The 26,302-nt window shown below is 35.8% G+C and overlaps 1 protein-coding gene across 2 annotated transcripts in view; it reads left to right on the top strand.

The window, feature by feature from the left end:
* The window catches only part of Prkg1 (protein kinase cGMP-dependent 1), a 1,132,342-nt gene that overhangs the window by 1,014,321 nt on the left and 91,719 nt on the right, over positions 1-26,302 (top strand). For both annotated transcript variants that reach the window (XM_034518638.2, XM_034518571.2), the window contains exon 9: positions 5,238-5,312. In XM_034518638.2, coding sequence (XP_034374529.1) covers positions 5,238-5,312 — 75 coding nt within the window. The remainder of the gene's footprint in view (positions 1-5,237; positions 5,313-26,302) is intronic.

Below are 26,302 nucleotides of genomic sequence, written 5' to 3'. Positions count from 1 at the left end.
CACCCAGAAACTCCTCAATTGAGGAATGGATACAGAAAATGCAGTTCATTTACACAACAGAATACTACTCAGCTATTTAAAAAAAAAAAAAAAAGGACATTATGAATTTTGCAGGAAAATGGATGGAACTAGAAAATATCGTACTGAGTGAGGTAACCCAGACCCAAAAATCATGCATGGTATATCCTCACCTATAAGTGGATATTAGCCAAAAAGAGACTTGATATGCCAGGGTTGGGGAATAACCAAAAAAGGCTTCCACCCTCTCAGAAGAGAAGGGGAGGTGGGAGGGATTGTGAGAGTGGTGACAGGAGGAGGGGGTAGCAATTGGGATTTAAAGTAAATGTATAAATTAATGGAAAAATAAAATAATTATTAGATAGATACATACTATACATATAAAGATATATAATTTATGTATATATGTCAATTAAAAACTCAAAAAAATCCAATTTTTATTTAAAATTTTTCATTTATTCTCTGTATCATAATTAAATTGTTTAGAATAGATCATTGCCTTATATAAAGACATAATCAAGAAAACAAACCTGCTTTACATAAGTTATTAATTTTGTAACCATATTTGGAATTCGAGAACTTATTTGGAGTTTTTAGCACAGGAGTACAGCTACTCGTATACCCTTGACTGAAGGATATTCCTTCTCTGGTCTGGGAGGATCATCCTTGGGCAACATCATTCTCTTCCACCCACCTGCCATAGAGTTCACAACATTGAGAGAAACAAATATAAGACTCTGAGGGAGGAAGGAGACACCAACGTAAGGAGCCAGACCAGCTGCATCAACCCCAGTAATCCAATGGAGTGACAGATGTCATAGTCAGATACCTCTCGCATTCCCTATTTTGAATTTGACAGAATCTGCTTAATTGGTTTTATTTTTATTATTTTTATCTTTTTTTAACCCACAGAGTCTAATTACCTACTCATGATTATTAAACATTGTGTCAAAATAGGAATATAGTCAAACACAAGGATTTAGTCAGCTAACATGAATATGTTAGGTTTAAATGCATACATGACTTATAAAAAGTGCTTTATAAACTGTAGAATGTGTGTGGATGCTTTCTTTTGTTGGTGACATGTCAATCCTTGAGACTTGGAGTCCGTCAGTTTGGACTTCTGTCTTCCTCAGAGTTTTAAAGCCCATTTCTCTTTTGACAAGAGTATCATCACGTTGCAATCGAAGAACAAAATTATACACATTTTAGACATACCACTGAGTAATCAGCTCCTTTCAGAAAGATGTTTTGGTGTAATACTGAAAACATCTTAATAACTGAAATTATTACCCACTGAGTCAATCACCATAATGTCCCCAAACAGACACTTTTCCTAGAGTGAGGAGCAGCAGCCTTTCAGCTGAAGCCTCTTAAGAAAAATGTCTACGAATGTTAACATTCTCAATAGGAAAGGGTTATTATTTTCTTTCTCTGTCTCTTTCCCTTTCTTCCTGCCCCACCTTCCATCTGCCTCCGTCACCTTTGTTCTTTCTCCCTTCCCCTTCTGGATTCATTTCCCTCTGCACCTTGCAACCACATTTAAACTACCAATATTAAACACACAGGACACTTCAGACTTACTCTTCTGTGTCTCTGCATTTGTGAATCTGTATTTAAATAACACCATTAAAATCAGTCACCTTAAAGAGTATGGCTTGGTCTTCATGGGGGGTCCTCAACAACTGGATCAGGAACTTACTTATCTGTCTGTGGATCCTGTCCTCCCCCCCCCCCAACTAAAATGTCTTGCTTGGCCTTAGTGGGAGAGGAAATACTTAGTCCTGCAGTGACTTGAGGTGTCAGGTTGGGTTGGCTCTCCAGGAGGGACCTTCTTCTCAGAAGAGAAGGGGAGGGGTTAAGGACTGCTTGAAGGGGAATTGGGAGGAGGGGAGGCTTTGATTGAGAAGTAAAGTGAATGAGTGAGTGAATGAATAGATAGATAGATAGATAGATAGATAGATAGATAGATAGATAAATGGAATAAAAGAGAATCCTGCCTTGACATTTTAAAATGATTGATTTATTTTTATTTTATATGTATGTGTGCTTTGACTGCACATATGTCTATATGTCATTGTGTGCAGTGCCTGAGGCATGGATAGGGTATCAGACCCCCTCCTCCCCCAAAACTGGAATTACAAATGATTGTGAGCTAATATGTGGGTGCTAAGAATCAAATTCAAATCCTCTGGGAGAGCAGCCAGTGTTCTTAACCACAGAGCCATCTTTCCAGCCTCTGCTTAACTTGTTAAAACTAGATTCTCTTCTCAGAAAAATTAACATAAAAGTGTATGGGCAATTATGTGAATTCACTGAGGTTTGCTGTTGAGATAGCCTGAGGTAAAGATTTTCACATAATAATAGCTTCCCGCTTTCCTCTGAAATTGAATCAGCATATATATGCAATTGGCTATTTTATTTTGCAACACTAAAATATAAATTACATGTGACTATGAGTTTAAGGATTTTTAATAATTTATCTGTAGTTCCTTGTTTTTATAGCTGATAAATGTTTTGTGGGTTCTACTCATTCAGTTAGTAAGGTTGCCAGAATATCTTACTAAGATCTTTAGAATAGAGCATTGATGACAGAGGTCTTTTTATTAGTCAAGTCATGCCATAAGACCCTAATAAATATTTAGAAGCCTATTTGTTTTCTCATGAAAGACAGAAAGGGACTAGATCCAGATGAGAGTAGAGGTGGCAAGGAAGTGGGAGGAATAGATGGAGGAAGGACTCTAAACAAGACATATTATGTGAAAAAAATATAATGTGAAAAAAACCATATATTTCAATAACAAGAAAGAATAAAAAAGAAAAGCTGACATTTTATGATGTTATTTGAGTAAAGGTTTCTGTTCCCTGGTTCTAGCTTCCTTAGAATGTAACTAACAAAAATTATAGGCATTCAAGGTAAAAAAAAATAAATAAAAGTTATAATATAGTATTAACAAGAACACAAATGAAAAAAATAGAACCAAGTAAAGGGAAAATGTTTCAAATCACATTTGAGCATTTTCTTCAATAATAGAGATTACAGTTATCATTTACTTTATTGATAACATTTTTGAGAAATTTTAGACTTGCTTATTATTCAGCTTGAATTAATAAGTTCATTATATTAAACTTCATATTTTGGAATACGTTTCTTAATTTCCTGGGCCTGTGTCTCAGAATTTCCTCTTTGTCTCCTTTTGTCTATCAGCCTGACCATATTTAGCACAGCATAGAAGTGACCCAGCCTCCCAGATGGATCACCACCAGGGATCTGAGATAACAGCTGTCCTCTGTTGCCCTAGTCTTCTTTATAGTTTTTGCAAAAAGTAATTAAAAATGAAAGCAGTCAAGGAACTTTAAATTCTAAATCATTAGATTTTCTACTGTGGTTCACAGACTGAATGCACTACTCATTATTTGGTGCACAAAATACATGTCATTTAGAGATTAAGATTATGAAAAGACTGCGGGTGTGATTCAGCATTATACAGCTTGTCTAGAATTTAAGAGACCCTGGATTCAACTCTCAGCACTTCCAAAAGGAATCATACAGATGGAACAGGGGAGAACACAAGGAAGGTAAAGTGATCAGCATACAAGTGTGAGAACTGTCATTCAGCTCCCTACACAGATCCAGGGCTGGCAAAGAAGGCCATCTGGAATCACCGTGGTCAAAGAAGATACAGGGAGTCCTCAGAGCAAACTGGCTAGCTAGAAGAAACAAGTCAAGTTTTATCTTTAAGGAGAGATCCCACCTCGATATATAACACTAGAGAAAGATGACCCTTGGCATCAGCCTCTGTACACATACAACCACACAAAAACATACATATACAAAAATTATAAAGGTATAAACTGTATAACTCTACATAATTCCTTAAAACTCCCCATTAAAAGCCTATACAGCACTAAATTTTTTCATCGCTGTCTGCTAAGCATGGTGTTTTGGATAGGGGTTGTAGCATTGATTTTTTTTTTTGTTAATGGGAAGGAGAATGCTCACTTTGTTCCTATAGTACATCACAGTTACTAGGTGTTAAGATTCAGGGTGAGCTTCTGACTATCTTAAGCACACCAATAAAATGGATGTGATACTAACAACATCACTGTACAGTACTTGTCACACTGAACAATGCCTGGCATATTCATGGCATCTTGTTACTGTGGTCAAATACTTGACCAAAAAAAAACTGCAGAGAGGAAAGATTCATTTTAGCACACTATTTCAGAGGGTTTGGCCCACAGTTGCCTGGTTCTGTGTACACAGACAGAATATTGTAGCAGCTGGATTAGGCAGAAGAAAGTAAGTAGGCACCAGAGACGAGCTATTGCCAAGGACCTGGCCAAAGTAAATGGTTACCTCCAATGAGGCACCACCAGAACCACATGAGACTGTGAGGTTCTGGTTATTATGTGGAAGTCTGGACAGGCTTATTGGACTTTCTCTTTGTTATCCAGTCTATACCAGTGGTTGCCAAAATATCATGTATAAAGGAGTTTCTGTATCTGTTTGTATTCGGTTTATTTCAAGGGTAATTCTACTATGTGTGTATTCACTGGGTTCTGTTTTCTATAACATTTTATATTTTAAGCATATGATACAGGATACTTCATTATATAAAATAAATCTAAAGATGGTTCTAGATAGACAGTAGATATTGAATGGATGGGCTTTAAGTAATTAACCTTTCTACTTCATCCCAGAGTCAACTTATTCTCACTCTCTCAAATGAGTTTATTTTTCTTTGCTCTTATTTTTATTTGTTGTCTTTTCATTGGAGATGCAGCTACAGTTTGCGTTTTACAGTTTCCATTGAAAATAATAAAAATTAATCCTAGTTAACTGACAGACTTGGAATTCCTTTATTGGCAGGTTTTGTTGTTATATCAGCTTGATAAGAAATTGACTCACAATTAGCATAGTCTATATTTTATTTCACCCAGTAGGCTCAATATCTGATTTTGCCAGACATGGGTGCCAAATGTGATTAGGTATTAACTACAGAGGTAGACCAGATAGAAGAGGCCTCTGACCTCATAGTGTTTATCACCCAATCAGATGGGATTCTGCTGTCTGGTGTGTTTTCAGCAATCTACCTAGATTGTGTGGATTTACTTTTTAAATGATGGCTTTAAATCACTTCACTATTAATGACTGGTTGACATCATTTCCACTTTACAAAGGACTTAACATGATCACTCTGGTTTTCCTCTGACAGCTCTTTCAAGCATTTGATTGGAGGACTGGACGATGTTTCTAACAAAGCATATGAGGATGCAGAAGCTAAAGCAAAGTAAGTGAGATTTGTTTGGGGGACTTGCTTCATCTTGATAAAAACTGACTTTGATAAAATAATACCAAATATTTGGAATTCATGTCAAGTGCTCTGGCAGTAAAAATCTGATTACTTAAAAGAAAAATTAAGCAAACAATGTACTTGTTACACCCTGCTTACTTAATATGACTCTTTTCAACATGAAATCCTTTGTGAAGATCAACTCAAGCAGGTAAGTGATAGTTTAAAATTTGGTGTACACAATTACAATAAAATATATAATTGTCAGATTTAAAATACCTTCTGATGATATTAGATGCTAAATGTAAATTTTTTTACAAGAATGACTTGCTGTAAAAAAAAAAAAAATTTGCCAAAGCTTTTTGGCAAAGATTTGTTATATTCAAGATTCTTTTGAAATGTAATTTTGAAAACATTAGTTGCATTGAAAAAAAAAAAAACCAGTGGTCTTCATAATCTTCTCCTCTTTCACTCAGTACAAACTGACATTGCATATTCTATAGGGCAACAAAAGGATTAAATAGATAACCTTTAGTGTTAAGTCCATAGCTCATGCCAAAATTTGATTACCAAATTTGTAGTGACCTAAAACTCTAAAGAAATAAAATATTTTGCTCTAAGAATCCATGGAAATAACATTGGAACTAGAAGTAATATATTAAGAATTATACTTCATGTTAACCTCTTGAATACATACAGGTGTGTAAATAAGATGACTGATGGCCAACCTAAAAATATGAGCAGCCACTTTAGACTTACAGAACATAGTGTAGCTGCATTCATATACATATATATATATGAATATTCATAAACATATGTTTTCTTAGCCTTAATTATCAGTGATGGAGAAGTGACTGTGAGTGACTCTGCTCAGGATCCATTGACTTTGTAGGAGTAAGCATGTGAGGATTTATGAATTCTGACCATTCATGGATTCACTTCCTTACACTGCACTTCTAGGGAGTGAGGAAACAAGTATACTAAAACTAAATTCAGGCAGTTATAGACAATTTGGCCATAGTTTGTCACACTGTAATATGAATCTGAACAAAGATGAGAGGCCTTTGCTCCTGCTTATCACACTTGTGCACCACTCCCAACACTTTTCTCATGGCCTCAGTTAGCACTTCTTTAAAGTGGTAGCTAATGTTGCAATTTAATTGATGACCTTATGGAAAAAACAATCTTTGTAAATTGCAAAGAGCTACAGAGGTGGATGACCTTGTTGAAGTAATTTTTGAAAACATAATTTGACAAATGACTCTGAAAACAGATATTAATTATTGTATATATATTATAAAATATTTTACATGAATAAGGAGTTATTAATCTCATAGAAGATAAAGTTGTGTTTATAGAGTATATCATTAACTTATACTTAGGCTAGAAAATACTCATAGATATCTTTTTATAAAACATTAACAGCTTGGCCAAACAGTTATGGTTAAGAAACAAAGAAATAATTAAATGGCTATCCTCATCAAGATACTTCTCAATATGTTTATTTGACCAGTAGTTTTGCTAGCCTATTTTTGGACATCATGAAACAAACACAGTCTTTGAAGTATACAACATGATTTGATATAGGTATCAGTTAGGAACTGATCATAGTAATTAATCTAATTAGCCAATCTATCATCTCACAGAAGTTACTCTTTTATAGGTGGTAAATTGGTCAAATTTGGATTAAATTATTCACTGAATAATCAATAACCTTAGATTTGATGGGAATTATTGATTTAATAAGCTGTAGTTTGGGTCAACAATCAGAAGGGATCACTAGTCAGATTAGTTACCAAATAAATCAACTATTCACTGGACCAAACTTGGTTATAGAGTCCTCTGATTAGATCAGATATTTAATCTGATAAAGGCAGATGAATAGAACACTGTTCAGATGCCCTGCTGATTGATAAGCTGCCTCGGAAGACACACTGTCTCAGCAGATTTCATTCAGGATACATCTGTCTTAAATTGGCTGAAATTACTAAGACCAAGTGAACGTATTCTTAATACTCTTTAACGTTAATCATTACTTAGAAAGTGTAAATAGTTTTATTCAAAAATAAATAAACCTCGATCTGAATTCTAAAGAGAACGATAATAAGTTTATTCCTTGAAATTGTTCGAAAACAATTGTAGAGTAGCTGTTGTGATGCCTTTTACATTGTTAACACTTTATATAGTGCTAAGAACAGATGGTGTCTGAAGTTGCAGCCATCCCTTAATCAGATGTCCGTAACTTGCAGGAAGCTAACTATAAGTTTCCACAGGGTAAGCTTTTTACCTGCACGGGCAAGCTTCAGCATCCGTGTCACTACTATTGCCTCTTTCTTCCACTGATTTTCTTCCCTCTGAATACATTTTACATTCACACGCTATTTAAGGAACTTTTAAAGGTTCACCTGTGCGGTGGAAACTAGTAACATCCTGTAATTGGTTTATATTCCCTGGATGATTCTGTTAATGCCTTTACATATCTATATAGACCACAAAGCCCAGCGCAGGCACAGCTGAGGTGGTGATTAAGTTCCACTGTGTAAACTGTATTGTTTTCAAAGGTCCCCTTTGATTTTGCAAAAGTCATGAAATTTAAGGCTAATATTTTTTAAATCCCCATTAAAATGATCATGTTACTTTCCCATGTAAAATGAGTATTTCTCTATGTCTATTCTTATTTGGGGAAGGAGAAATAAAACAGGAGTGACTTAATAACTCATTCCTTTGGGACACTTAAAACTCAGAGGCGAGGAACTCATTACTTCTTAGCATAACACTCAGTGGCAGACTGATTGCCCCAACTGTGCATGCTATTCTTAGAAAGCCCACACCAAGCACATAGATCAGACAAGCAGTCCAGGAAAATTGGCTTGAAAGAAACACCGTATTGAAAGGTTCGCAAAACCTCTTTTACTGAAAGATACATGTCTTCTGCCTATCCCATGATACGTCTTAATTTATTTTTGATAGAAATTTTACATTTATGGCATGTTCAACTTTTTTAAATTGCTGATAATCTTGACTAAAGACTTTGCTTTGGAAAATATGAGTTATGGCCACAAAGATTATATCAAAATTAAGGATCACTGGCCATCACTTAGAATATAAAGTCGCATGTGTCCATATCATTTTTTGCTGTAAGGACACTTATTTACTGAATAAAAAGCATTTTAACTTTACTTAATATGAGTTTACATTGTACTATATAATGTGCAGAGCTGACACAAAACACATTTTACAAAACTAGGGAATAACTTGTAGTTTGAAGGAAAACTGATATATAAGTCAGTGGTTGTTTTCACCCCATACTTTTTAAGAATATGTTATGGCAATTATTGTCATATGATTTTGAGTATCCTACCTCTCTCCATGTGTAACGCTTGTCTTTTAAAATCACAGTTGTCCATAAATATAAAAGTAAATGTTTTATTTCATTATTTTAAGTCTTTCTGACAGACGAATCTGTTTATTAAGTAATATGTTTTATAGTTAGCATATTATCAATGTATTTGCTTATAAACATTATACTCAGAGGCAAAAGAACTCCTTTTTCCTAAATAAATACCCTAATTCATATATAGTGCACATATACATTCAACTTATCTTACCATAAAACTTTTACAGCAAAAATTATACTCTTAACATGGCTCACATTAGCCATCATTATATTCTCAGTTTGAGAGCAAAGAGTGGGCAAAAAATGTAATGCTGTTTTTATTTATAATAAGCTGTATTTTTTTTATTAAAATGTTTCACACTTTTCCTTTTTATAAAAGTCACATGGCAAGATAGAGAAAGAAAAAGAAAACCAACCAAGCCGATCTAACATGTGCTCCTAACTGCCTTTGTGTTTTCCTGACACTGACATGTTTTCCATATTGTTTTTCTCCATTTGGCTTCATCCCATTGTAAACATTCAAGAGCATTCTCTGTTCTGCGGACATCTTCGCGGTACTGCCTGCAAACATGGTGAATGAAAACTTAGTTTTCTAGATTGACTCAAGAGAAAGCCTTACCAATTCAATTCATTCTTTTTTTTTTTTTTATATAAGCTCTCAATCACTTCTAAAAGCAGAAGACCAAAAAGAAAACAGCCTATAGCCAAAGCCACTTTACATATGGCCCATCCAGCTATGCAAATTGCTCTGTGTCATGCATTGATAGAAAAGTTGCAGTATTTTAGACCAGTTGGTCCATCTGCCACCTGTTCTATCTTGCTGTCTTTTCTTGAAGTCTGGAGGTATTCATATCTAGGTACTTCCACTGAGACACTCTGATAGCTGTATCAATAGATTGATGTGTGCATTTAGTTATGATCTAAGTTGATGAGACCTAATATTGTTCTTCATGAGAATCTCATCATTAAAAAAGCTAATGTGAAGTATGAACATACTTTATAACCTGCAATGTCACCTGTTATATAAATCTAGACTCCCTCTGATAACTCACAGTCTTCCCTGTACTGGTCTTACTCATGTTCATTCATTTCTTTATATACATTTATTCAACAGACAACTCTCTACATGCCTACAACCCCTCCCCCAATAAAATAGTGACTAAGACAAGCACATTCTTTGCTTTCATGATGTATTTTGTTCGGTGTGAAAAAGACAAACATTATGACAAGACTTCTATGATGAAGTAACATTTTCAATGCATTTGAACTGAATCCTGAGTAATTAGCAGATGCTAGGTATGCATGAGTTGAAGTGAGCTGGGCAAAGAAGTACAGAGAGAATTGTAGAATAAGATGCATCCAAATGGCAAATGGCAACTGAAATATAGGAGCCAGTGAAAATGGAGAATAGGCAGAACACTAGGCTAAGGATCCATTCTTGAGAAATTTAACTTTTAAAAGTCTCGAGAAACAATAAAAAAAAAAGTCTTCAGAGGCATGAGAGGTACAAGGAAAACCAGAAATGTCTGCTGCACCTAGACCAAGAACAGAGGAATGAGTCTTAGTCCTTTGGTGTTGCTATGCCAATATGACAGAATAAGAAGACAAGTCACCAGGACCCTGCTGGGGTAGCCATGCTGCTTTGTTCCCCACCCCTTCCACTGTGAACCAAATTGGTTCTCTTATATGCCTTGTTCCCTAAATGAATATGTTGGATTTTAGGAAGAAAGTATAGGGGATGTTCAAGGAAGAACCGTTGAGCCAAATCATCTTTTAGATGAGAGATTTATGAAAATTAACAATAGGCAATATGGTGGAACAAGAGCACTCTGAAGGAGAGTTTCCACCTTGCAGATTAAGGCAAGGTGTGTCCTACTTTTAAGACTGCCCAGGAAATAAGGAGGTCTTGCACAGCAGCCCAGCAGCCCAGCGGCTTAGTTAATCTGTGAACTATGGTACATAACTGACGTATGGAAGTAGGGCATATGGGACTCATAATACATAGCAAGGGTCATTCTTTATCTGAGTAAAGAAGTTGGGCTTGGTTAATGTGTGTGATAGTGATATGTGGACCTTGCTTGGTCACCTCTGACCACAAGACAGTGAATTCGTCCTGCTTATAGCCCTCTCTGATTTAGGGCTTCATTACCCAGAGAGTCTGAGTTCACTAACAGGATACATGTAGTAGATTCACTTTGCACAAGCAGGATAATTAAAGTAAACAAAGAAAAAGAAAATTAAGGTAAGAAAGGAAAACAAAACAAGGTTGCAAAACACAGCCTATCAATGTATGAGAAAACAGTAACTTTCAAAACAGTAACGTCCAAAACTGTGGCAGGCACCAGAGGTCTGACTTACTGTCACTGAACACTAAAACGCCACTTCTCTGCCCTCCCGCTGTAAGAATTAACCAGAATATTGTGCCCCAGGTGGACCAATCTCTCAGCTTTCGGTTGAAACAATCCTATCCTCATTAGTGCTCATTGATTTAAAGCTCCCTTTCTGTTTACAAGCTCATTTGCAAAAGAATGTTTTCATCTGTTTGGTATTTTCCCAGTTACTTTTGGTGGTGAGCCTTGTTGCTTGACACAATGTGGCAACAGTGAAAGATGGCCTCTCCTTCCATTTCATTAGCGGAGGTGGCCTTCAGTTGCTCTGTCTGTTTGTCATAGAGAGGTTGCTGCTGTTTCTCCTTACTCTCTGCCATCAGCTCTTCCTCAGGCCTTTGATCATTAACTCATCAAATGCTTTTAGAGGCACAAGAGGCCATGTAAATCAGAACCCAGGGCTGGATTGCTTGGTATCATGTTTTGAAATGCCCTTGGGGTCATCTGGCATCTAATAAAAATATGATTTCAAATGTACAATCCAGTTCACAAGGGGGCTGCTCTTTTGAACACAGACTTTGAAATGTCGGCCTTTTCCCTCCTCCTTTTTTATTTGATTTTTTTTTTAATCTCAGGCCTCTAGAAACAAAGATCTTAGCGTTCCCACAATCTTATCAACAATTTACTTTAAACAACTCAGCCTTGATCTAAGCAATTCTCAGGGAAATGGGCCTAGAAAATTGTTTCTTCCCCTGTGGAAAGAATTCAAGTGAGCAACATCCTGTTCCCCAATGAGAACGCCACACTGATTAAAAGCCCTGGAAATGGTCTTGTGAACTAGTCCTCAGACCAGAATTCGAGCTTTCTGACCAATTGCAGGTTGAGCTGTCAGAAGAAAGCCCCAGAGTCTGGGTAATCAAAATTATTTTCCATTTTATTGCAGGGCGAATGATAGGAGACAAGAAATTTTTGAAGCATTTGGCCTTGAGCTTGGTTTTTAGCCTTGCAAGAGCTATTTGCTTTTGAATTCCAGAATGTGTTTTCAAGCTAAGAAAGGGTATAGACTAGTTTCTAAGACAACCAATAGCAACACTGATCCTTCAGTGTGACTTGAGGTTTCAAAGAACATGACGTGAATTTCTCTTTCAAGGGCAGTGAAACTGATTCAGGTGCATTTTTAGAATGTGATTTCAACCTAAAACTACTTAGCCTCAGAAACTTTTGATCTATTTTATTTTTAAAAATTTAAAGCTCTCAAAGGCCATTTGCTAATTTCTTCTGCACTCTGCCTGTCTTTAAGACTCCCCAAGTAGCAAGACATTATAGATGGGAATCCCAAAATGTCCTTGCATGCAACCTTTACTAGTTAACAGGCAGAATACTGAAGATAACGAAGATCCTAACTCTGCTTACTTGCTTGATGAATACAGACAAATTACTGTATTACCCCCTCTTTTTGTTTCTTCTAAAAAAGGCACTATCAATCAACAAATGGGTGAGTGAACTAAATACAGAGCTTCCAAGCAGAGGAACGCAAATGGCCAATAACTATTTTTAAAGGTGTTCAGTCTCACTGGCCAATAAGGAAAATGCAAATTACTATTACCTTGAGATACCACCTCACCTCACTCCCAAAGGCTGTTGTCAATAAATCTGATAGCAGATGTTGAAGAGGATGTGAAAAGAAAAGAACCCATCAGTCCCTGTTGATGGTGTTGCAAATCAATACAGCCATATGGGAATCCGTTTGGAGATTTTTCAAAAAATTAAAGATAAACTTACCATATGACCAGCTATTTCACTCCTGGGCTTATACTCAGATAACTCCATACCCTACCATAGAGATATTTGCACCCCTTTATCGTGTCTATTGCTGCCTTTTTTTTTTTCAATATAATACAAAGTTGGAATCAACCTAGTTGTCCATCAACAGATCAATGGACAAAGTAAATGTGATAGACCTAAAAAAAAAGGGCTTACTATTCAACACTCAAAAAATGCAGGAAGATGGGTTGACTTAAATATTGTTATACAATCTTTAAAAATGTATGTTCTCCTGTATACATGGAATCCAGCCAATAATGTGTGTGTGTATGCATATGTATGTATTTATGTTGTGTGTGTACAAAACATAGTAAATGAAAGTAAATATTAGGGATGTAGAAGAATCAAATGCAGGAAATAAACACAAGCTATGAAAGAGGATATAAAACTAATGGTTTTTCTAGTTCTAACTCTCTCGTGGATTTTTAATTTTTGTTGGTGGATAATTGCAATCAAATTATTTGATAATGAAAATAAAATATCCAATATGAAATTCCACAGCTTTTTAAAAAAAAAATGGCTCCTCTAATTGTAGTTCGATGAGATATCAAGACTTTGCAACTGGTTAATTTGGGTATGTGATTTTTTTTTTATTTACAAGTTTTTATTTTAAAAGTATTTTTGAAAAATTATAATTAAAAGGAAAATAGACTTAAGAATCAACAAATAGCTATGTCTGTTTTTTGAACAGTAAGTTATATTCCTTCCTTTTTCTAATCTTTAAACATTGCCATAGTACTTACATTAATTAAAACATTTATATAAAAAAAATCAGGTTGATTTGTTTGCAGTTAGTTATGGTAATTCAGAAGAGTTAAGTAAATTAGCCCAGAGAAGCAAAATTTTTCATTTTCACCAGTATGCATAGAATTTATCTCTTTCTGATGAAATATGATAATAAGCCAGGCTATCATTCAATAAAGAGCTATTAGAAAATTGTAGAGTACTTTTGAAACTAGAAAGTGTCATGATAATATTTCCCCGTGAATCCTTTCAGAGAGAAATCATTTTCAAGAAATGACTTAAATGGCTGCACAAATCAGTTTTGATACAATGAACATAATATTCTATATTAATTTATATTTTTAAGTTGTTACTTGAAAACAACACCATCTAGAGTTGGAACATGACTATCGTTCAGAGCCATTGCATGTATTTGTCTTCACACCATTTGCCTTCACAGCATAAATTACAGGAATTAGTCAGTTCTATAAAGTACATCCGTCACTTCAGGCACCAGACTGCTCCCTTCTTCACAAACCATGCAGAGATATGAAGCAGGCCTGATTTCTCTAATCTTCACACTTGGAGTAAGTGTTTGAGACCCCTCAAGATTACTGATTGAGCATATTGGGTAGTTGTGCTCCCAATGTCCTTGAAAAGGAAATAAGACAGCTTCTGAAAAATATTGACTCTGAGACCAGTTTCAGTTTAAGGGCTTGGAAGAGTCTGGTCTAGAAGCAATTCCCCATCTGCTGTTTGTTTATATGGTTTAGAAAATAAATTTTTAGCATACTATGACTGTTATGGTAATAAACTTGATTTACAGAACTGTCGATTTCATTCAAAGAGTGTGTTTTCCTAAACCAGATTCTCTGCTGATCATATTAGAGCGGAAATTATTCATTTAGACGCAGAGGTTTCTCACTCAAACCTGTTAACTTTATTATAAAAACAATTAAATAAGCAATGAAGAATATGCTTAGATTGTCTGTCAACTTTGCATTTTAAGTAGGCTCTAAAGTTTCCAGCCATCTCAAAAATAAACAGCCATCCACATCTGGATGAGCGGAGACCAGATGATAAACAGGACTTCTACATTATAAACTGGGAGGTGATAACAGCCTTTTTCTTCAGGAAACTGCTTCCAAGTGCTGAATATTAGTGTTTTCTGTTGTAGTAGCATGAGTATCAGAGAAATAATTTCACATGCTAGCATGTTGGGGAGTCAGGATGAAATTGAAGAAAGCAGGTTTACCAGAGAAGTGCTGAATTATGTCCGTGCACATTTCAACAGATATACAGAGACGATCCATAAAGTGACATGACCCAGAGACAGCTTGCTATAGAGTGTTTCTGAAACACTACAGTCTTCACATAATGAGAGCACTGCATAACAATGTGTGGTCTAAGAACACATTCTGTGAAGACAAACACATGCCTATAATTATAAAGATATGACTATGATACCTCAATTATTAAACATAAGCATATACCATTAATGATAACATGAAAAACAACTGCATTTTTCAGGGTATCTTTCTCTGGCTCATATTTGGGATTGCAAAATTCAAAATAAAGTAACTTTTTTTCTCTGAAAAGTACATATGTACTTAAAAACCAAACAGATAATATTTAAAAACAGAAACTCTGAGACCAATGTTCTTCTGTTTGGCTGAAGGCAAAGCATATTACCTAATTTACATAATTTCTCTTTTACATACATAGTATTATTTAATATATTTAAATAATCTTTTCTTTAGCAATATTTTGCTTTTTTAATAATGCCAATATTCAAGTAAATAAAAAACCAAGAAACTTATTTTATTATTTTATCATAAGAATCTGCCAATATTCAATCATGTGTAGGCTACTAAAATTAATTCGAATATTTTACAATTTCTCATCTGATGAGTAGAATGCTTTACAATTGGATCACTGCTGTCAGATATCACATGACATTATTATTTAACTTACATTACCAATTGCTTTCTAATGCAGTTGTGCCTATCTATCAGTCTTCATCATATAAATGTAATAACAGTCTCAAAAACAGTATGACTCAATACATTTATTGATAATCTTACTTTATAAGCCAGCCCTCTGACATTATTTGCAATTAATAGAATGGCCACAGCTATCTGTATTAAGCCCATTTCAGACTATATAATTCCAACCTTTGAATGTGGGGAGAATGCCTTGTAGGATACAGGGTGCATAACCACTGAACTTTGTCTCCTGAATGTCAGCACTGTCTCATAACCCTCAACTCCTGAGACACAGCAAAACCTCTATGCATTACCAACTACGCACTGGAGAACAGGGCAGAATTATAGGTAAAACTACTATTAATAGATACAGAAAAAAGATACTCCACTTCCAACAGAAATATTTAGCTGTAGCAATAGTATCACACATCAGAATTGTAAGACTTTCATTTTCAGTTTGAAAATGTTGATGGGACAATTAATTTGCTAGATTCTGGTTCATTAGATGCTGAGTCTTTGGGTTTAAAATGTCAGCATTGGTAGGTTAGCCGAACCTAGAAAAACAGTCTCATTTTGATTAAGTGCGTTGTTGACTGGCATTTTTCTTCTACCTAGATATTACTCACTGTAATAGCCTCAAAATGTAATTACTCACTATAATGCAATGAGTTTTCTTTGCATTCATATAATTTCTCGGGTTATAATTTCAAAATCTGGCATCATATTAAGAAAGAAAACATGGAACTAGATTTACATAAACTGAACACCTACTATTACATTAATAATATAATGCAAATGCATATTGGAAATTGAATGTATTACAGAAGAGAATAGGTTACAGGCAAAAAACATAGAGGTACTTTGTGGGACCAAAAAACACACATACTTCAGGAGCAACTTCAGATAGTCCAAATGATGCATTTTTGCATTACACATTCTATGGACATGTTTTAACTTTAGGAATAAAGGGCATGGTGTTCTTTAAATTCCTCTTTTGTGAAAATGGCTAGCCACAGATTTCACCAACATGATGCCACACTGTCATCCTACTGCCTGCTGACATGATCTCAATTTCTTATGAGCTTTCAAGAGCCATTCTGGTCAATTTCACTTTTTGATAATTGAAGAAACAGCCAGAAACAACTAGGGAGGTTCAGTCTCACCATTCCATGAGTTTCTGGTAACAATGTATCCTTTAATGAAGAACAGGCACACGGTAAAATTTTTCTGTAAAAAAATAATCAAAGATGATGTAACAATCTCAAGTTGTCAAAAAGACTACAAGGGAACTAAGAAGTTAATTCCTGTCCAAGAAAAACCTGGCAAAACCAACTTAAAGGAAAAATAATTTACTTGGGTCACAATTCTAGGGTACACTCTATCACTATTGGGAAACCAAAACAATGGAAACTTGAAGCAGTTAGCCATATTTTCAGTCAGAGAGAATAAATGCATGCTTGTTCACTTTTAAAAAGTTTAGGATTCCCTGTCTAGAGTGAGGTGACACCCAATTTAGGCAGGGTCTTCTCATATCTGTTAATATAGCTAATACAATCTTCAGAGACATACCCACAGGCAAATTGTTGACAGTTACATTAAGACTCCTTTTCCAGGTGATTCTACACTGTGAAAGGTCCACTGTCTACTCTAACCACCAGAGTTTCCTGCAGGGTTTATTATAAAACAGAAATTTTCAGTGATTTTTCAAGTAAGGGTTCAAATAAGTAGGACTCACCAAGTTCATTTATTGGATTATGACCAGCACTTTTACTGTCAATGGGTTATTCCTTAGGCATAAGAATATTGCTTTGAGATTTTTTTCATATCTGTGTATCATACACATACGTAGATTTTTTTTTTATATTTAAGGAATATTGATTTTGTCATGTGGACTGGAGAAGAAAAGTTTAAAATGCATAATAAAGGAACTAAGAGCAATGCCTCTTTCCCAATTCAGTTGTGATATTTATGATTATTTCATTCTTTAAAAATCAATCGATGTGTCCTAGTTAACTTTGTCTGCAACTTAACACCACCAAGATTTGTCTGAGAATGGAGTCTCAATTAAGAAATTTCCAAGCTCAAGTTGGCCTGTGGGCATGTCTGCTGGGGAATGTTTGTTAACTGCTATAGCATGGCCCAGTCCATTTGAATAAAAATAAAACCTGTTTAAATAGAGCTGCCTTTAAAAAAAAAAAAAAAAAAAAAAAAAAAAAAAAAAAAAAACTTGTAGAATTGAATCAAAAAGGAGGATATAGCAAGAAAGAAAGAGAAATAGGAGCACACATCCGTTGTGTAGACATTTCTTCCAGACACTCATGACCGTTGCCATCTTAAGTCAGAGTGGTGGTGACAACTTGAACATAAGCGGGCCAAGGGTCACTAGAGTCATGAGGATCTAGCGTCCCCTCCACTTCCTAAGGATGTATAGAAGCTTAACAGTTGCTGTGAGGAAAAGAGAAACTTCCTCCATGGTCTAGGTGTTTGTAAATTTTCAAGATCCCCACAAAGAACTCCACATTTAAGCTGTTATTTATAAGTGACCCCAATTAAACTCGTTGGTTCCCTCAGCTTGGCATGGGTAGAGTTGTTTCTCTCATCTTTTGCTGTCCTTTCTGTGGCGTATGAATATAAATGGACAACCCAGGAACCTTCTTATAACATCTTTCAATATCCCAAGCACATGCCCATCCAGTGATGGCCCATAATCAGAGACTAGAATGTCATCGTTGTAAGGAGCAAAGTAAGCCATTGCTTTAAGTCTTTAAATGCAAAGCACACAGTAGGCAACTGTTGGGGTCCACACTAGCCCCACGTTGGGGCGGCCAAAATAAATGTCGCAGCCCAGGCAAAATGTTGAGGCCTGGGCCGACCCACGTTTGGGCGGCCACTGTATCCCGGCCCAAGCTGCTGCTCCGGTCTGCAGGTCGGGGTTCAGCAAGAGCGAGGGTGAGGGCAGACTCAAAGAATGGAGACCAGACAGGGTGTGATTCAATCCCGTTTATTCTTCAGTCTCTCTTCCTCTAAGTGTCTCCTGTCTGATTCTCCCTCTATAGTCTGATGTCTGGTTCTATCTTCTATAGTCTGATTTCAGTCTTCTGAATTCTGATCTGTTCTGTCTCTGCCTTTTATATGTCTCACTTCTAAGCCACGCCTCTAAGTTACACCTTTAATCATGCCCTTAGGTCTTGTCTCTAACTCTGATCTCTATACTTCTAAGTCATACTCTTAAGTCACACACCTTTAATCTCACACACCTTTAATCTCACGCATCTTTAATCTCAAGGTATCTAAACCAAGATTATCGGAGTGTTCTCAGCTGTTGTAGGCTATTGTAATCCAAGTCTCATGTCAGGGTATATGGCTCAAGATGGCTGCAAAGCTGATAGCCGCTTTCTGCTAAAAGTTGGCCCCCAACAGGCAACAAGAATACAAAGTAGAAGGTAAGTTCTCTCTCATTGGGAAGCTTAACCTCTAATAAAAAATATCCAATAATGACAATGTTGGTTGTGGTGCCATTTGGTCAGAGGGGAATGATGGAATCCTGGCTGAGCCCTTAGCGGGGGGCAATTCTGTCATCCTAAGAATTTACCTATTTTTGTCAAAACACTATTCTCTGAAAAGAAAATGGGAGTTTTAAGCCAAGGAAAGATTTGTAAATTTATTTATGGGTACTATTAATTATTTCATCATCTATAATTTTATAGGATGTGGCTGCTGATAAATCTTTGGTCCAAGAAAATTTTAATCTTTATACTCAACAGCACATCCCCTATAGGTATACTGTTGTGACTAATAGGGCTGGACATGGCCATGCGTTCCCTTTTCCCTTGACCTTTCAGGACCAGGTGAACTGTTTCCTTTTCCCTTGACCTTCCAGGACCTCGTTCACCAACTTGTTTCTCTTTGCAGTTACTAAATTAGGTGACCATTGCTAGGCTTTCACGTCATGCTAATGAATGACATTGGTCAGGCTGAAGTTGTATTATGTTTATCAGTGCAAGAAAAACACAAACTAAATGTCATCCTGCTTTTGGGGACTATGGCTGCATTAGAGCCAGTTCTTTAGTAACAGTGTTACTTGCATCCTAGTTAGCTCTTTAGAAAATGAAACTTGAATCACATAGATGCTCATACTGTGTGCTTATTTCTGTATTTATTGGATTATAATGTCCATTTACTGTAAAATATAATCCCTCATTTGCAAAATCTCTCAACAACCAGAAAATTCAGATACTCCAAATTAGTTTTGCTATAATGGATTTAATAATACTAAAGACCAGGAAAACCACCAAAGTCCCATAACCATCTAAACTATAAAATGAAATCTCATTTGTATTCATTACTTCATTCTTTGGATACTGGTTACTTATCAATATAACGTGTACAAGGCAAAGAGCAGCAATTTTAATACTCAAATTATAAGAACAACTCAAATATCAGAGAAACTGGAAAGTTCAAATGCCTTCTATTAAAACCAATTATAATGTTATTGAGATAGGGAAATGTATTTGGGGGCATTTTCTGAAATGTTAAAATGCTACATAAATATGACATAACTCCTGTTGACTTTTGGTGATTATAATTTACTGTAAAAAAATAATCATACATAGCCATAAATTGTGACATATATTGAGGTTTCTTTATCACAGGGGCACTTCTGAAGAAACTCTAGTAAGTTGGTAAACTGAGACAGGTGTCCTGGTTGGTAAACTGAGGCAGATGTCCTGGTCTGTAAACTGGGGCAGGTGTCCTGGTCTGTAAACTGAGGCAGGTGTCCTGGTCTGTAAACTGAGGCAGGTGTCCTGGTTGGTAAACTGAGGCAGGTGTCCTGGTTGGTAAACTGAGGCAGGTGTCCTGGTTGGTAAACTGAGGCAGGTGTCTTGGTTGGTAAACTGAGGCAGGTGTCCTGGTTCAGCTTCATCACTTCAGATTGTTTTATTACTGTTAAATAGTGCTGTGGACTTTGCCTTTGTCTACAAACTGACTACATTTATGTTCAACATGTTGACAAAAAGATTTCTTAGTTGGTTCAATAAGTTTTAAAAACCTTTTGTGCTTGGTAACTTTGCCTCTCGCCACCTTAAGCTGATTCTGTGTCTGAGGCGATAGAAGCCTCACAGTTTTGTGACTGTCTCCCATCAACCTTATGTTAAGGGGTTTGATATACAGTGGTGACACCTATCTGTGTCTATCTCTTTTTGTTTTGAAATGATCACTGTCTGTTTTCATTCTCCCTTCAATACCTGCTAGCTGCATTTCTTCTCTTTAAAAAACTTTAACCTCATCAGGCAGAAATTTAATCGATAGTTTTCTCTGAATCTCTTCCATCAAGATGGAAAGACAGGCGTCTGCTCTACCCTTTCCATTGATAATGTTTGCACACGAAATAATTGGTGCCATGCTTCCTTCTTGGTGACAAGTGAGATCTTTAAATTTTATTTTCTTACACATTTTTGTATCATTATGAATTCATGGATTTTTATATGTTAAGTATATTTTCAACATATTCAGTAATTTTCTGCTTGAAGCTCCCTCGGGTTGGTTTGTTGCTTCCCCTTGACATGATTCATTAGTTGCTTTCTGGGTGATTTAAATGCAGCAGTAATTTAAATGCTCAAATTATAAAAACCACCCAAATGTCAGAGAATCTGGAAAATTCAAATGCCTTCAATTAAAACCAATTATACTATTACTGAGATAGGCAAATGTATCTAAAGCATTTTCTGAAATGTTAAAATGCTGTGTGGATATAGTATAGTTCTTTTGTACTTATGTATTCAAAGGATTATGAATATAGCAATAATTAGTGTCAATAGTGATGAACTATTGCTTTCTGGGTATCAAGATTATCTAGATTGATTATGAGCTATTGCTCCCCTAGTCCTATCCCAGAAAACTTTCAAAGAACTCAGGTTACTTCTATTCAGGAATGTTACAACAGGGCGTCTTCACTTCTAAGCATTTAAGTGTATATATTACTTAACACAAGATGCCTTGCCCCATTCCCATCTGGTTCAAAATGTTAGCTCACAATGTTAGCAGTGATACTTGTGGTTATATTAAAAAACTTTCTTCACCAAGCATTTAAGGTAAAGTTTAAAATGGATTGATCCAGAGTTAACAAATAACTGCTTCTGAAGGTTGCTGATGCTCTATTTTTTTCTCAGCAGAATTTTCAAATGGTTCCATAAAATATACAAACAAAAAAAAAAAAACAATCTCCCTCTGCAACTCAGCACCAAATAAACAAATCTCCACATAAAGGGTGATGTTTTTCCAGCTAGTAATAGAATGTTCTGCTTTTAAAGGGTTAACCACTGCTGTACAATGTGTGTGAGAGCCCACTGTCCACATTCTTATCTGCATGAATAACTAGGACTCATAAAGGAAAACAGACTGATCAGTTTCCATCTAAAATGGTGGCCACGTTCTACCATTTTGTTCCTTTTCTACAGTTGCCATGGAAACAGGATGGTTATGACAATAAGGAATGGGGCAAGATGGCTGCCTTTAAAACGTAATGATCATAGGACTGAATACTTAGGATTAGAAAGTACTTAAAATTAATAGGATTAATTTTGAGCTCTTTAAGTTATAGACAGAAAATTAAATATGTGCTTAGTGTGTGATATTAATAGTAATATTGATAAGGCTGCTACTGCTTCCTTAAAGTTTGCAGTTATTTGGTCTCTGTCTCTCTGCCTTTAAAAATACAAAACTTACTACTGAAACATTTAGTTGATGAAACTCATTATAGGAGAAGAAGTGAATTACACTAAGCTATATGAGTGATATTAATTAGAAAAACATTCTTTTATACCTACTGATAATTTTATAGCATAAAATTATATCCAGGTAATGATATTTTTCACTTTTAAAGTGACTATGACAGTACCAACTATCAAGAAGCATCAAACATCTCATCAAGGCAATAAATGGAATGTTTTACTATACTAGAGTTAATGAATGCTAAAAAAATTACAGGATTTCCTGGGAGGGGCGTTCCTTAAGGTGATATTTATGACAATAAATTGCAGCAGGTGTCATCTGCTCCAAACTAAACTCACATAAAGCCCTATTTAACAGTTAGCTGAAATGACTGAGAAATATTTTGCTAAAATTGCTGCTTAGATAGCTTTGTGATTACTACAAAGTAGATTATAGCACAGGTGTTTCTTGCCTCACAACTATTATCAATAGCACAAAATGAGAAAATAAAGACAGACATAATAGTATATACCAGTCATCCTAGCACCTTAAAGGATGAGGCAGGAGAGTATCAGTGAGTTTGTGGCCCTGTTGAGTTACGTAGAGAGCCCTTGTCTCAACTTGAGACAAGGGGTGGAGAGACACATAAACAGAAAAACAGAGAGAAGACGGGAAGGAGAAGGAAAGACGAACAGAGGGAAGTAGAGAGGGAAGGAGGGAAGGGGGAAAGGAGGGAAGGAGGGAAGAAGAGAAATGTCACATGTATTCATTGCTCAAATGATTTTGAGTATATTTAATGCCTCTGGTCACTTTTGCTGGCTTGGTTTTTCTTTATCCTAACTCCATGCATATGATTTAATCTTTTTATTTTATCTGGAAATCATTTGCCACCAAATGACGGCATTGTGTTTTCCTATAGATGCATGCTTTATGTATTTATCAAACTGAATTGCAAACATGAAATATCATCAAGTATTTTTAGCACGGTTAGTCTTATTATCCCTTACTATCATTGAGTTAAATCTTTTCCTAAATAGCAAAATGGGAATGGTGTGTATTCACTCAAGTGTCTGCAATTCTCAACTGTATATTCTCTCTGTGTCTCTCTGTGTCTCTCTGTCTCTCTCTGTCTCTCTTTGTCTCTCTCTGCCTTTCTCTCTCTCTCTCTCTCTCTCTCTCTCTCTCTCTCTCTCTCTCTCTCTCTCCTTCTTTCTCTCTCTTTCTCTCTCTCTCTCAATTCATGGTCCCTCTCTGTAGTCCAGGCTGGTCTGAAACTCACTATGTAGCCCAGGCTGGCTCCAGACTCTCTGCAGTACTCCATCCTAGTTTCCCAAGTCCTGGCTTTATAGGTGTGAACCATCATGCAGGCTTTTTACCTTCAAAGTTATTTTGAAAAGCTTGCCTCTTATTGTCTCCACTTTTCTACACTGGGCTAAATCTTCTCAATGTTTTTTTCAATATTGTTCTATTTTATTGATCAACTTAGAAATAATAGCACACAAATCAATGTCATTCTTATTGGCTGCTAATTGCAGGATGTCTAAATGATAACCAGTTTTACATTTAATTAGTCTTTAATTAATTATAGATTAAGTAATTAAATGTTAATGAATCGATTGCCATAGTGGAGTCATCTAAATTAAAAACTGACAGCCACTTAGATATTCATTAACAATGTGCAGTTTTCACACATATACACTAGATATGGCAGGGAAACGTCTGTCTTTGTAATAGTTATGTTCCAAGAAAAAGCTGAAGAGAAAAAGAAAATTGACCTCAATTGTGATCTATGAAACCATTTATTCAATGGATAAAAAAAGCAAACTTGGGCTCACATTTGAACCTTGCTTTTGTTAACATCTTACGTGATATTACCTGAAGGAAGTTTTTGGCAAATCTGTAATCCAAAACAAAGATGTTATTCCCTAAAAAGTATCCTGAGCAAATGAGGGGGAAAGATTTTATAAAATGGGGAGACTGAGAGGGGAAATTAATTAAAATAGAAATTAGAAAAACAAGGCCCACCAGTTTGGACAGGAGTCATCTGAAATCTATGTATTTAGCAGCAAGGAAAGATACTCATTTTAGTTTGATGAAAGCAGGAGTTGTCTAAAGAGACGCCAGAGTGTGTGTTAGCTGGTGAGTTAAATGTTGATTTGCTAAAATACTGTTGATTAGAACACTGGGGGTCCTGGGCACACAGGCCCTATGGAGAATAATCAATAGTAATAGAAATAAAGCTTCTTTATAGAAGACCTTCAAAATACTTTATACAAGTGATCCAATTTTTTAAAACCTCCTTGAAATAATTATGAAAGTCTTATGTTGAATACAACCACTATGCTTTGATATAATTATGTGATTGATTTTAATTAAACTATATACCAGGCCCATAGAATATAGTGTTAACAAAAGTGTATCTTTAAGTATGTAACTATTTTAGACAATAGTCCATTTAAGATAATAAGAATAATAGCAAGCACAAGAAACAAATGTCATACATATGCAACCTCACTATAACTTTGTTAGGAATTCATTTTTATAAATTCTATTTTATTGGTAAAGAGATGGGCACAGTCAAATAGCTCCCCTACTTGCATAGCTGGCAAGTGAAGCCATTTATGATAAATATCTAAAAGTCATAGGTAATTCGTCACAAAATTAATTATAAATCAGGTACTTCTTAAACTTTTCCCAACAGCAACAGTTTCATTAACTCTAGTTTTCATTAACTCTAGGTGCCCTCCAGAATGGCAGATAGAATTTCAGAAGACAATATGGAAGAGTTTCTTTTAATTAGCATATATTTTATTTTTTTCTTTTGTGTAAGTTTGAAACAAGGTGATAGAGAAATTATAAAATAACTTACTAGTCATTAATGATAAATTTTGCAGTATAGAGTAATTTTTATAAATAGAAATTAAACACATATAAGCCTGTCATATGCAGATGCTTTGAGCTATACCAAAAGCTTAGAATTTATGAAGACAGCATTATTCAACTTACCAATTACATTGCTAGTCAAAAATTTTGTTTTACAAATAGACTGCTGAGTTGAAAAACTCCAGGTGTTTTCTTTCGTGGAGGGGTGAGCATAATATTCTGAAGGTCCAGGAAGACAGGAAGACGCTTGACTAGAAGATGTAAGAGTAACATTCATTAATGAGCTTTGTTTCCAGCTCTCACGTGGGTAAGGCAGTAAATTTCATAATATACGAATAACAGGTCAGCACGGGAAGATCATGAGCTGAGCAGGTCCAGAGTCTTTCCTGCTGCTTTTCCGATAAAGTTGCTATCTCCTGAAGCACAAATAAGCTGTTTACTGTTGTGGGGTTCACTGTTGATAGCAGAACCATGCTGCGTGCCTGCCCGGTGTAGAAATGAAGGATCTGATCGTGCCACCCTCTCTTCGGAAGAACAGTTTTCAAAAACCATTTCAGAAGTATCATCAGACACTTCTTGTACTAAACATTCTTGCCATTCACCTCCCACAGCTTTAAAGTGAACAGTTTTCTAAAAGGTGATATTTTTTTCCTGTCAATTTTCATTGAAAGGCCCAAGCTATAAAGTTGAAGGATTGCTTTTGAAATCCCATGACATTTTGTAGAGAGCTACAAGGCTTCCCTCAACATTCAGATATTTTGCATATTTCTTAGTAAGATTAAGAAGCTTCTACACTGAGCTTCTGCTTATGAGTTAACCTCTAAGGTCACAGAGGAACCGGAGCCCTCTCCTTGCTCCTGTGAAGCATTCCAGCCTAGCATGTGTGATGAGCTCACACTGAACCTCAGCGATAGTCTAAAGATAGTAAACAAGTAAACACATCAGTAAGGATGAGACTCTGCATAGTGGCTCTGTCACTCATTGTTGCCATGCATGTTTTAGTACAGTCAGAATAAAATTAACAGGAGACCAACACGGACACATGTCAGTGTGTCCTTGACATGCCAAGAGATACAGCTTTGTCCGGTAAGAAGAAAACTTTCAAGTGCTAGCTGTCACCTGAACTTGAAATGGCCA

The sequence above is a fragment of the Arvicanthis niloticus genome, chromosome 1 (assembly GCF_011762505.2).
Source record: "Arvicanthis niloticus isolate mArvNil1 chromosome 1, mArvNil1.pat.X, whole genome shotgun sequence".
Taxonomy (NCBI): Eukaryota; Metazoa; Chordata; class Mammalia; order Rodentia; family Muridae; genus Arvicanthis; species Arvicanthis niloticus.
Note: the sequence above shows the minus strand (reverse complement) of the source record. Positions and strands in the feature narration are given on the sequence as shown.